This window comes from Pygoscelis adeliae, unplaced genomic scaffold (assembly GCF_000699105.1).
Source record: "Pygoscelis adeliae isolate BGI_AS28 unplaced genomic scaffold, ASM69910v1 Scaffold14, whole genome shotgun sequence".
NCBI lineage: Eukaryota > Metazoa > Chordata > Aves > Sphenisciformes > Spheniscidae > Pygoscelis > Pygoscelis adeliae.
In genome coordinates, this window is record NW_008825109.1 from 2,171,728 (window position 1) to 2,185,031 (window position 13,304).

At 41.3% G+C, this 13,304-nt stretch overlaps 1 protein-coding gene across 1 annotated transcript in view; it reads left to right on the top strand.

Moving 5' to 3' along the window:
• The window catches only part of LOC103920178 (putative methyltransferase KIAA1456 homolog), a 19,542-nt gene extending 10,900 nt beyond the window's left edge, over window positions 1–8,642 (top strand). The window contains 2 exon segments of the mRNA XM_009327858.1: window positions 7,604–7,746; window positions 8,433–8,642. Of these exon segments, the coding sequence (XP_009326133.1) occupies window positions 7,604–7,746; window positions 8,433–8,642 (353 nt within the window).
• Window positions 8,643–13,304: the final 4,662 nt, after the last annotated feature.

Genomic DNA, 13,304 nt, shown 5'->3' on the forward strand with positions numbered 1-13,304 from the left:
GCATGCCACCCCTAGGCTCATCTCTAGTGAGCCTGGTTTTATCCCCTTCCCCCTTCAAACCTAGTTTAAAGCCCTCTCAATGAGCCCTGCCAATTCATAAGCAATGACCCTTTTCCCCCTGTGAGAGAGCTGGACTTTGTACTGTTGCTTCTTCTGAGACATCTGCAAGCCCTGATTTCAGCTTTGGTCTCACCAGTGCTAGTGTTTTATTTAAAGCAAATAATACAGTTCTTTCTAAGCTAGTAATCACAAATTCTTAGAGATGCGGCGAAGCTCCATAGTACAGTCAGAGCCTGTGGTTGACACCCGAAGGCTTTATCTGTCGTTCACACAGTTGCTCTCACTGGTCTCGTCAGCTGACAACGTTGTCTATCAATGCAGTTCTCACCAACAGCAAGGAGCCTGATTTCTATCTCACTTAATTAAATCAGGAGCTTTGTGTTCCTTGCATTGATATTTTCATACAAGTTATAATCAATTTATCAAAAATATCCTAGGTTTATTTCCAGTGGATGATAAATAGTTATCTCAGGATGGGGTCAGGTCAGAAAGCTTGACTCTCTCTCTTTTTTTTTTCCTTAGAAAAATGTGCATCAAAACAGAACGAGCTCTACCTCTTATGGTCCCCCTATTGCTCCAAGTTACTCGAGTGCAGAACTGGTGCAATCTCCATACAGCCTTATATGTACTTTAATTTTCACAGTAGCAGCCAGCAGCCTGCTCAGCATTTTTAAATGTAATCATTTATTCTAGACCACAATTGGCTAGCCATCGTCTTATTACTGTCGTTGTGTTGACAGTGTATCTGTTTTAAATCTTACCTACATGTTCTTAACAACGTGTTACCTGGTTGCAAGGTCTTGACCGGCTGTTGGGTGTCATTAAAAGAGGTGACAGCTTGTCACCAGTCGCACAACTTGCTCATGTACGGCTGTTGTCCTCTGCTCTCTCAGGGTACAGAGCAATGTGGATGTGGTTTTGGAAGGAGGGACGGCTGAGCAGTTTCCACGTGACGGTTTTGGCAGGTTTGTGCTGTCACGCAACAGCAGGCTGCCGAGCATGGGATTTCACTCTACAATACCAAAAGCTTATTCTCCTGCTGAGTAAGACACTGAGATCCAGAATGGGTCCAGAACTGCTTTCAGGCTCCCAAGCTGGGTGCACATTTAAACCTCCTTCACTAAAGATCCATAGTGCCAAAGCCTCTTTTGGGGTTGGTGTCTGACAGAGCATTGCAGACATTTTGCTTTTTTTCTCTTTCCAGTAGCCAAGTTCTCAGGGAATTCACTCAGAAAGTGGGAGAGCTGGATTCACCTCCTTCCTCAGCCGGAGGGGGTTTCAAACCTGCATTTCCAATACTTGGGGACACACCCCAGTCCTCAAACACCCGGCTGTGTTGGGTGGAGGAAACCACGACCATCCCTTGGAACCTGCAGCCAAAAAGCCCAAAGGAGGTGGAAGAGGAGCCTAATCCTGTAGCCCAGCATGCAAGAGGGAGGGAAGGAAAGGCAGCAGCTACCTATGTTGTTTCCTCTATATGCAGTGACTGACTAATGTAAAGTGTACAAGCAAGGTTACAGGGTGCTCAAGAGCAGACTGAGCCAGCTCCAAGAGCCCACCAGGTGAACCCCAGAGGTACTGCAGCGGGTGAGAATGGAGCAGTGGCTCCAGGCAAAGCCCTGCTGCTCTGGGTGGGAAGAAAGGAGGAGTAATTCAGACTCAGAGCAGGTGGCTGGAGGATGGCATGAAGCAAAGGAGGGGAGCAGCTTGAAGAGAGCTGCTCCACCTGACCTTGTTTCATTACCCTCTTTTGCTGGTTTTAGCTATAGGTGTCCCCACTTCTATGTTGCTGTGAGAATCATTTCAGAATGATCCTTAATATAAACGCAGAAGTAATCCCGCTGAAACCAGTGTAGCTACTCAGATGCTTAAAATTAAGCATATAATTATATTCCTGAATCAAGGCTTTAATAAGTTAATTAGATTTCATAATTATAATGATTTTTATAAAGGCAGCATCCTCATTTGCTAATGCTAACCATAAATGTGGGAAAATTAAAGAAGGAACACATTTTCCAACCTAGAGTAATTAATGAGTTATGTTTTTGATAGGAAAAGTTTTTAAGGGAAATACTGTTTGAAGTTTACTCAGTAATTCTTTTAAATAATTCTTTGGTATATTAGTATTTTTCCTCCCCTTTTTATTTTTGATACCACCATAATGAAGAGAATAAAATCATATTTAACTTAGAATTATGTCTTCTATATATGTTCCAATTGTTCCTATTATTAGAGCTGACAGAGATAAAGTGACATCTGAAGTGTATATACAGTGTATACAAAAGAGTCTCCAAGATAAAGATTCTGTGATCCTTAAATACTTTCCAAATGTCTCTGAAGGGATTTAACTTCAGTGAAGAAATTTGACAGAGAAAAGCAATTTCAGATTACACAGATTTCTTTTTGCCATTTAACAGGGTTTAAATTGAATCACTGACCTAAAATACTCATTTTGAAAATTACTTCTAAAAAAAAATTCAGACAAAGTTGTTGATGCTTTCAGTTTTGTTCTCTGAAGACAGCTGAATGACAAAAATGTATCTTGCATTGTCTGCTTGTTCTAAATAATCCCTTTTAGTAGGATTAGTCACAGTATTAAATTAAGAGAAGGAGCAATTAATTATATTCTCATGAAATGAAGAAGAGAAGAATCTTTGAAATGTTCTCCCTTCCTCCTCGCCCCCTCTGTATGAAATCTAAGATTGCGTTATGTATTTTTCAGTTATGGAAAATCTTTCAGTCTTCAGTTTAAACAGAAGTGGTGGGAATGAGCAGCACATGGCACAAAATTAATTTGGATTGACTTCTAGTTACGCTAGGGGAACGTATGGCCAAAATGAAAAGGAATGCTTGATTTATAACAACTGCTAATCTATGAAGCAAGGCCTTGCTGCTGCAAAGAGCTGTCGGGGGTTTTGGACAAGCACCTGTGCTCACCCCAAACAAATATTTTTGTGCTTAGACTTCTTTTTTGCAATGGTTTGTTTGGATGTTTAAATAATTGAATGTGGTCCTATTTGCCCCCATCACCATGGCATGGTGTTGGTTAGTATGGTAATGATACAACGTTCATTAAAGCCCTTTTTGTAGTGAACTTAAGGGGGTTTTCTAGCTTTTGTTACAAGGGTTGCATAACAGCTAAAAAGCTCTCAATATTCTTCTGTGGAAAAAAGCATGAGGATGAACTTCTGGAAGAAACGATAGTAGGTAGACAGCTACAGAGGAGAGCAGTGTAATAATAAGGATGTATCACTAACTCTCTGATAAACTTGGAGAAAATGACCACAGATTACTAAGAGAGATTGCGAGGGCTGTGAGGGCAGAAAACACAATATTGAGAAACTGCAATTATCCATATGTATGTTGTGTAAATGATACACAGGGGCATGAAGCCTCTTGGAAAGATTAATCTGAGAACCCACAAAAGGGAAACAACTCTTTTTAGTCTGAAACGCTGCATCAGGCCCACATCAATAAGTAATTGTGCAAGAACGACATTCTCTCATTGAATTTAATGTGACTGTAATTGAACCTCCTGCTAGGAACAAAAATGCTTTAAAAAATCCACTGCATAAAAGTTTACTACCAAAAAGGAAGAAACTCTTAAGGAAAATTGAAAGGGAAAGCCAGAAGGGTAAAATGCTAGCAGACGAGCGTGGAAAGTGCTGAAAGACTCAATGTTGAATGCTTAGTGTGGGTGTAGGTGTATGGCACCTATAAAAAGGCCTGTTCAACAGATTCCTATGTAATTTATAATTACAAATGAAATGAAATGAATAGGCTAGTGATAAAGTTTGCTGGTGACATAGAGTTATTCAGGATTACTGACTGCAAAGAGTTGCAAAAAAAAGTCTCATGTGAAACTAATGACTGGGTGCAAAATTGCAGAAAAGTATTTGTGGATAAATGCTAGGTAACGTGCATAGAAAAAAATAAGTGTACAGGCACAGTGGTACCCTCTACTCTTGTTCAGGAAAGAGATGTTGAAGTCATTATCAGACTCATTTTCATTGCCCTGAAAAATATTAGCTCAGTGTTCAAACCTGGTCAAAAAAGTATTCAAATATTAAGAACAAAAATGAAAATCCAGAAGAATGGTAGAAGATAAATACCTGGTGCATCCATATCTTGAATACTACATGAAATTCAGGTTTTCTCCATCTCTGGAAGGATATAGATGAACTAGTAAAGGTCCTTATAATGATCAAAGGTGCAAACTGTTTATGTATGAGGATAGATTAATGGGCTAGGGCTCTTCACCTAAGAAAAAAGACTATCATCATAAAAGTATCATAAAAGAAGTGTATTCATCATACTGCTCCTGAGGGAGAGGGAGATAGCATCCTGGAAGCCACAAATGATATTACATTAGTGAACAGGGAGTAAATTTCTGCGGTTTCTTACAACAGGAGAACCACAGGGAAAGATTTAAAACAGAAGGGACCATTTCTCTAAAAAATATATAATGAAACTGCAGATTCCTTTGACATGTGAATTTGTGTAATCAGAAGTACAAGTGAGTACAAGAGAGTATCCATGGAGGACAAATCCATCACTGGCTATGGGATACAAGCTCCCGCCTGTGGCTGAGGAAGCTTTCAGGCTGCCCGCGGCAGGAGGTGAGGGGAGAGAGCATCACTGTTCTTCCCTTCTTTCCTTCCTTAACATCTGGTGCTGACTGCTGCCACAGCCCCGTGCTGGAGGGATGTTTGCTCTGACTCAGGATGAGTTTCCTCTGACCTAATATTGTTTTCACCACCTGCAAGCTTCTGTATTTATTGTAATTTAGAACAAAACTAATTTCATTTAAAGTACCAGTCATTATGACAAATGCACTTTCAAGCATCTGGACTCTTGTTTTATAGTGTTTGGATGGTGGGAAATCACCTTAAAATATGTTGAACAGCTGGTGAAATATTGTTCCAGGGGTGTAGCACTAAAGGACTCCAGGGAGATCTTATTGCGGTCTTTCAATGCTTAAAGGGGGCTTGTAAGAAAGATGGAGAGAGACTTTTTACCAGGGCCTGTAATGACAGGACAGGGGCAATGGTTTTAAACTGAAAGAGGGTAGATTTATATTAGATATTAGGAAGAAATTTTTTATGATGAGGGTGGTGAAACAATGGAACAGGTTGCCCAGAGAAGTTGTGGATGCCCCATCCCTGGAATTGTTCAAGGTCAGGTTGGACGGGGCTTTGACAACCCATTCTAGTGGAAGATGTCCCTGCCCATGGCAGGGACAGAGCAGAAAAATGAACAGTCCCCCATGGCAGGGAGGTTGGACTAGGCGATCTTTGAAGGACGCCTCCAGCCCAAACCATCCTATGATTCTATGAAATATCGGCCCCAGTGCCATCTACTCATCAGTATGAGCGGAGTTGCAGGAGAAGCAGATCTGAACCATTTCCACTGGAGGGCAGGGAAGCAGGCTTATGTCGCTGCTGGGCTGCAGTCAGGCCCTTGGTGAGTGTTTGTGCCTCGCTGCCAGCTAACATGAGCCACTCCATCTCTGAAACGGCACCTTTACTGCACAGTACAGATTGTTCAGTTTAAACACAGTTTCAACATACAAGGATTTTAATGTCAAAGAAAAGAAAGATTTTTTTTTTAATAAGCCACCTGCTTTAGGTGAATGCGGCTGCGTGATGATCTTGGGGCCTGACAGGTTTGGCTTTGATTAAAAACAATCATGTGCAATAATTCACATGATAATCTGTGATTTCAGGATAGTGCGATGTTGCCCTATGCAGATGCTCTGTTTCCTTGAGTTATGCATTTTTAAATTGAATACCTCACCCATAGCTTTTAAAAATATCTGACAGATTTATCTTGACAACACTAAAGTTTTGCTCAGTGTGAGATTTTATTAATACGCTGTAATTTCTTAAATGATACTTGATGCCTTTTTAATTAAAAAGGCCATCATGTTTCAATGTCAACGTCTCAACTAGTGCTAGAAGACGTGAGCTTTCGGAATTGATTTCTGTTCATCTCAAACAAGTGAGCTGAATAACTAAATGTTAAAAGACCCTATTTCTTCAAAGCTTGCCTTTTGATCCTCACATTGCCGCCAAGGCTCTGAATGCATCATTCATTGCAGGAAGAGTGTTTTCCTACTTCATCTGGATTGCATGCTGTTACTCTTTTAATTGTAAAGTGTCTCTTTTTCTGAGGCAAAATGGAGCTGATGGTGAATGGCTGCCCTGACAGACACAGAGAGGCTGCAGGTACAGAGCTTCTGCTAGCATTTTCTATACTTATGTTTCTAGAAAGAATAGAAAGCTTGCACCTTTTCTTTTCCTTGAAAGATCTGTTATTTTTCTGTGGAAACCAGCACCTCAACAGCTTAACCAAAAACTGGTTTATTATTGTAACCTGAAGTGGTAACTGCAGAAATATCTGCCCAAACTGGCACAGGCATTTTCACTGAGGAAAATATAAGGTTGGATAAATATCACTAATTCTATTGCTTTTTGGTTTCAGCATCTTTAATATGTGCCCTTTCCTTTCCAGCACTATTCCAGGATTGTTTCCTATTCTTATTTCTCACGTAACGTTCATTTGACGTAGCCGAAACTTTGCTCAAGTCCCTGCTGTGCACCAAGACCTGATCAACCTCGACGTCTGTTGTGAATTGCTCTAGAGCTGTGCAGTCTGAGAGCAGGAGCCAACCTGCAGAGCTGCCGTTCGGCAAATTTCTGCCAAAGCCTGGGACCGATTGCCTCTTTCGGGGCAAAAATTTTTATTGAAATGGGAGTCAAATTTAAACTCAGTTCTGACTCAAGCGAAGCTGTGCTGCTTGAGTTTCACCATCATAATGATGAGGCGTTCTCCACGTCACGCATGTTTGTGTGGTGTGGGGGGTTACCAAGCAAGAGTGGGATTATCTAATTGTTTGTTTTCATGATACGTGCTTGTTAATGGCAGAAGTAGACAAATGCTAGTTGACTAAGTGTCTTTCACCCATATGTTGATGATTTAAATGTATCCCAGGCTGATAGTGACTGTTCATTTTTTCTGCTCTGTAACTGAGGTCTGTCAATAAAGGAGGAGAAATGGGCAGGCAGTTTTAACCTAGTCCATTTTTAGTGGGTATCGTCAGCAGGATCACTAGCATGGCTGTTGCAAGGACCACGTATGGCCTCAATCTTTCAGAAGGGCTTCTTTCAGGCTGCAGATGAGCATTAGGTGAGGGTAAAAAGGGGCCAGGTCGCTTTGCCACTGACCTTGTGGTAGCCTTTCACTGAGAAAACAAGACTGTTGTGTTGTTTGTTGTCGATCTGAAAGATGTCACTTGTTTCAACGTTTCTAAATTCTGCTGTGTTTTTAAAATAAGTCAGTGTGTTATGAACTCTTTAGAGATAGTACAATGTTAGAGATGTTAGAGATAGTACAATAACATGTAGCACAATGGAAGATAAATGATGTATTCCTGTGGTGTAAACCACCGGCTGCCAGTGTGTCAGAGCCAGTCCCTGTCCTTATACTCTGTATTCATTAGTGCCTCCAGGGGTACTTATTCACTTTATCTGTTCTGTTCTAGTGATGCACCGTTTTTCAATGGAAGAGAGGTGCATGCGAGCAATAAAAGAAATGGCTCGCATCTTGAGAGTAGGAGGCCAGATAATGATATATGTATGGGCAATGGAGCAAAAAAGGAGAAGATTTGAAAAGCAAGATGTCTTTGTTCCTTAGAATCCTTCACCTCCTTCCTGCTCCTCCGGTGAGCCTTGCTCACGTGGAGTACAAAAATCAATTCTTCACAAGGACAAAGAGCTGGCTTTGAACCAGCCCTGTCATAAGTTGGATTGGACTTCAGAGGTACACAGGACAGCAAGGAGCTCATCCTGTGGAGGGGAGAAAAAAGCACCAGGCATGGTGTTAGAGAAATCTCTGAGACAGTCTCTGTTCTCAAGATCACTTGACTCAGTATTAGATGTGGGTGATCAGTGGCACCAAGAAGAGCTCATTAGATACTGCAATTACGGTGCTCAGCTGAATGAATCAAACAGGGAAAAAAAAGTTGAAAAAAACAGAGCGCGTGGCTTTCTGAAATGTGCTTCTGACTTCTTTCTACATTGCAAACCGAGTTTTGAAAATACAACAGCTTTTGAAGAGGCTGTTAAACCTATGCTGCCCATGTCACGCTGCTTGAAGGCTTTCAGAAGTTGCTGTTCAGAATTAGGGCAAGCAACTATATAGCTCCCTGTGACTGCAGATACTCTTCACGATTGCAGCGGAGTGTGTTTACCTGACCTGATTTCACATCAGAAAGAATTAGCTGTCAGACAATGACTTAAAATAGACCATCACCCAAATCAAGGAGTTTTCTGCCAACCTCAGAATAAAAGGAGAACAGGCTCTTCTTTCAGAAAGCAGTCAATGAGCGCGTCCTGACTACGCAGAGAAGACAGCAGACGGGTGCTGGTGGGGCATGGTTGAGGTACTACTGCGTTTTTAAAGAAGGGGAGTTGGCAGAGCTGATAGAGCGCCACATTCCTGAGCTACATATTACTCACTCATACTTTGACCATGCCAATTGGTCCGTGATAGCAGAGAAGACCGAAGTGTGGAAGATATAGGGGAAATTTCCTTATTGAAATGCGCAGAGAATACTTCAGGGCTTTCTTCCTTTTGAAAGCTCAGCGCCTTTGAAAATCTTTCCTGAAGCTTTTTATAGCCTTGGGTTTGTTTTGAGGGAGAGGGGGACATATGAGGAGGAGAGTGCTTTGAAACTCTCAGGTTCTGTGACTTTGTTTTCTTTGATTTTGTTCTTAAAATACATCTCTATTGAAAGTTTTTTTCTAGAGTTATTATTTCAGACTGAGCACATTTTTGCACACTGATCCCTTTTAATAAACAGCTCCCAGCTGTTTTGTTGCTTGAAAATAGATAAAATACAGTTGGAAGATGATTGCTGGATTATTTTTTACATGTGCATTAAAAGCCTTTGTTATTAATTTATTTCTATATAGTCGTTCATGTCAACTTTTTATTTTAAAATTTACTGTACTCTACCACTTGGTGTAACATAACATGGGAAGTAATTGAAAGATGCACTATTTTACTACAGTTCACTTTGTCAGCCTACATGATACTTCTAGTCATACAAGACAGACAGTCTTTTATGAGAATTACTAGGTGTATAGAGCCCTCGTGGCAGTGGCAGTAACTCATGGCATTGTCATAGTCTAGAGAGCTTTTTCATTGCCTTGTAGCAGTCACAGCCAAGAAGGCAAAAAGATATTTGCCTCCGCATATGCCACTACGTGACCCCCCAAAAATAGTTTTAAAAGTGAGCTTGAAATGTATGCTTAAGCCTGGATTGCTCTTTCTCCCTGTCAGCAAAACTAGGAGGAGTCAGGAGGATTTAATATCTCATTTAAATCTGTACACTGAATGAGCATAGCACAGAAAAGTGTTCCAGTGACCACTAGTGAACTGAGAAAATATTTATTAACATCAGCATGCAATACTAATGCTTTTATCTACAGATTCACCTTTTGCAAAGAAGACCAGATTCATTATCTGATTTTTATAGATAAAGAAACTGAGGTAATTAACTTTGCTTAAGGTTGCAATGTAGAGTAAATATTTGGAAGAAAACCAAACAAAAATCCCAAGCAACACGGCTGCTTTGCTGATGATTATTTATGTGCTAGGGAGGTCTGTCTGTAGTTTGACTTCCTGCCTTTGTTTCTGTGGATTTGTGAATCAGCAAGTCAGAGATCAAACTAGTCTTCTGAGAAAGAAGTCCCTGCATGTTCTTTACATGTCTGTCAGTAGCAGATGCGTATCGTGTTTTCAAACGTAGCATGGAACCGTGCAGTAATCTGAGTTTTTTAATGCAGCTTTAATTCAATTTGGATATAATATCTGTAATCACATTTCCTTTACTTCCTCCCATGGAGTTCACATCGGTGGTATCATAGTACATCTTGTATTTTCAGGTGGAAAAGCTAGAGGGGCTAATCAGTCTCCTCCATCTGTAATGACTGCCTCTGCAGTGCTCTTTTTTCCCTAAATGTTAGTATCATTGTGCAAGTGAAGAAAATAATTTTCAGCCACAAAATTGTTGCTGCCAGTCAGCTGCAGTGATGACACTGTTCCCTTCATTTTGTACTTTTTTCCATTGCCAGAAGGACTTGACAGCATCTCCCTATTTTTCAGTGCAGCTTCAGGCTGCACTAAAGGCTTCAGTTGGAGCTCTGAGCCTCTCCATCATGTCTGCTCCTATGGTTCAACAGGCTGTTAACCCACACAACGCACCAGAAAAATGCCTTTGATGGTAGCTGCCAGTCCTTGCCCTCAAGCACACCTGATGTTTAGTTTTTCTGGAAACTAACACGGGTATTTTCACTGAACCTGACTGGTCCTCTCGGAAGGGTTTAGCCTGCTCCAGCATTCCCTGAAGGAAAAGGTGCTCATCATCTCCAGCTCTTCCCTAGGGTGCGATGAGTCACCACTAGATTTCTCCTAAAGCTGACACCCCTGGTCTGCCTGCTCCGGGTCAGGTGTTTCCAAACAAGATCCATGTCACAGGGACAGTACTAGCCTTACTGGAAGGAATTTTAATCTCTGGACAACTGTCAGCAGCTCTAAAAGCAACCCTCCCCTTCAACAAGGAGTTAATGTCCTTGTTTGGAACGAAACAAATTGCAAAGGCCCACTTCTTGTGTAGCGAAGTGCTGCCTAAGGCATGGGTTAGACCTGCTTCCACGCACAATGGTTTCCACTCATGATGGTTTCCCTGGAGGGCGCTGGGTGCTTCCTGGGATCAGAGCAAATTCAGCTGAAATGAAGCTGCCACAGGTCGAGGCCCTGACTATGCAGGGAAAGAAAGTAAAAACATGGATTTGGTTGGAAGCATCATGTATTAATACTCCCTCATATTTATGCATGTCACAAATGTTATAAAACCATACGTTCTATTTGAAATGCCAGGAGCAAAACCAGGACTGAGTTCATTCCTTCATTTCTATATCACAGTCTGCATTTGTAGTTGTCAGAGTAGGCGCTACCTTGCGCCAAGGGATATAGCAGGAAAATGCTCTGCACTCCTGAGCCATGCTTGGTCCTAATTTGTTTTCCTCTTGTGCTCTCTGCTTTTCTGAGCTGGATTTTCAAATAGAAAGATACAATTTTTCTGGCCTCCTTTAGGCATTTAGAATGCAAATCTGTAAGTCTAGCTTTGTGCTTCATATTGCCAGTGGAGTCAATGGCAAGAAATAGCCCCTTTAGAGGACAAATAATGAAATGCACCTTGAGCAACTGTTTGGATTCGAGGGCTCATGTTCTGCACCTGCTCATCTCTTTCCGTGGCTTGTGGAAGTGCATAGGAATCATTTAAGTTCTGAGGATGGAAAAGAGGAGCAAGAACAAAAGCAAAATCAGACAGACTCTTCCCCCACCCCGCCTTTTGGCCAAACAGTGCTGCCTACATATCCCTGTTTTGTAGGAACCATGCGCAAAAATTCATTGTTAAGCTGGAAAAAAAGAAAAGACAAAAAGCAGCAGCCTAGCTCAGCTCTTCTTTACAGCATCTGCCACTCTGAATTTATGGTCATTTGAGGCCTCACCTGTCCAAGGGAGACTTTCAGAAAAGCTTCCAATGTCTGACACTATGTCTGATCTACTAATGATGATCACCTTTACAGTTACTAATATTAATAAAGCCAATGTCTTCCCACTTTTTCTGATTTGCAGGTCCCTAAAAATTCCCCAGTGTCAGAGATTTCTCAATTTTCTCCACAGACAGTTGGTTTGCTGTTCCTAATTTCTTTCATTGACCCCTTGGAAGTTGTCCATAGCGATCCTAGGATCCACGAGCACAGCCTGGGGTCCTCTGTTCAGTGCTTGCCACATTAAGCCCTGTCACATCGAGTCCCACGCAGCCCACGTGAAGTTGGCACGGTAGCTGCAGCCAGTGCTGCTCACATCACTAGAGCTAAGACACTGTGAGCATGTCAGTGTCTATCCTCCTTCGGCATAAACAGGTTTGATGAGTGTGAGTCTATCATAAAAGATTTTTGCCCACTGGGTAAATGTATTTCTTCTAATTGTCTGCTAATTGGCAAACAGCTAGTCCCACTTATTATCAAAATTCTTTCTCCAGAGAAAACTCAGCCTATAAAGTTTTTATAAAACTCAGTTCTATAAATCCTTTTCCCTCATCCCTTTTAATTTTAAAAATTGTTCCAAGTATCATTTGGTAGCTATCACCTAAGGAGGTCTTCTGTTTGAGTTAATCAGCTCCTGCAAGGTTATCTGTGATCTGTTTGAAAGTGCCTTAGCCAGCATCTTGCTTTCTGTCTTAATTAGTAATTACTGGCCTAAAATTGTCACTTACCATAGGCATTTGTACTGACCTCTCAAATTAAGATCCCCCATGAAATTAAAAGTGGAAGAAGCCTATTGGGTCACTTATTCTATCCTCCAAAGTGCATTTATTATTCATGGTGTGTGGCAGGGAACACAAGTGTAGGGTATGATTGAGAACACTGCAGTTAACTCATCTTTGAAATGTAAATACTATTAATGAGTATACCTGTCTTCCCCCAGGATCTGTCCTTGTTTGCTTTGTCATTCTGACTTCTTTCTTTCTTCTCTTTGATGGGGCTCCTGATTTACTTTCCTTCCTTCTCACTCAAGACTGAAAACAACATTTTGCAGAAGGATTCCAAGTGGTAAAAAGCACAGAAAATATTCCATGGATTCCTCAAAACGTGTGCTTTACGAGCTTGCCTTTCAGATCTCATTGTGCCCAGGACTGCGCTAAGTGTCACCTTCATAATTTGGCACAACAAATCATTTCACATGAACATGCTACAGCAAGTTTAAAAAAGAACACCAGCTTGCTTGCAGTGAAAGCCCACATTGGCAACATTTAGCTATAGTGAAACTGTGCCATTCACTGGCTGTCACAGACTTCCAACTAAAAGCATCACATTTAATACAGCAAAGTAAATTGTCCTAGGCAAAAACAAGAAAAAACATTTGTAGAAACACTGGGTCAGCCAAGAGAGGGAGCAGGATAGTAGGTCTCCATCTCTCGGTCTTCAGTTGCCCCATACACGAACTCTGCTCTTTATAACTGTATACAGAGGCTTGAAAAGAGGTTAAAAAAACCCCAAGAAAGGTATTTTAACAGTAAGCCAGGCCAGAATTGCTATAGAGTCTTTGTGGGAACGTGAACAGAAAAGGCACCTTCCACAAAACCAGTCTGGGTAGTAAAGTGCAAGCTT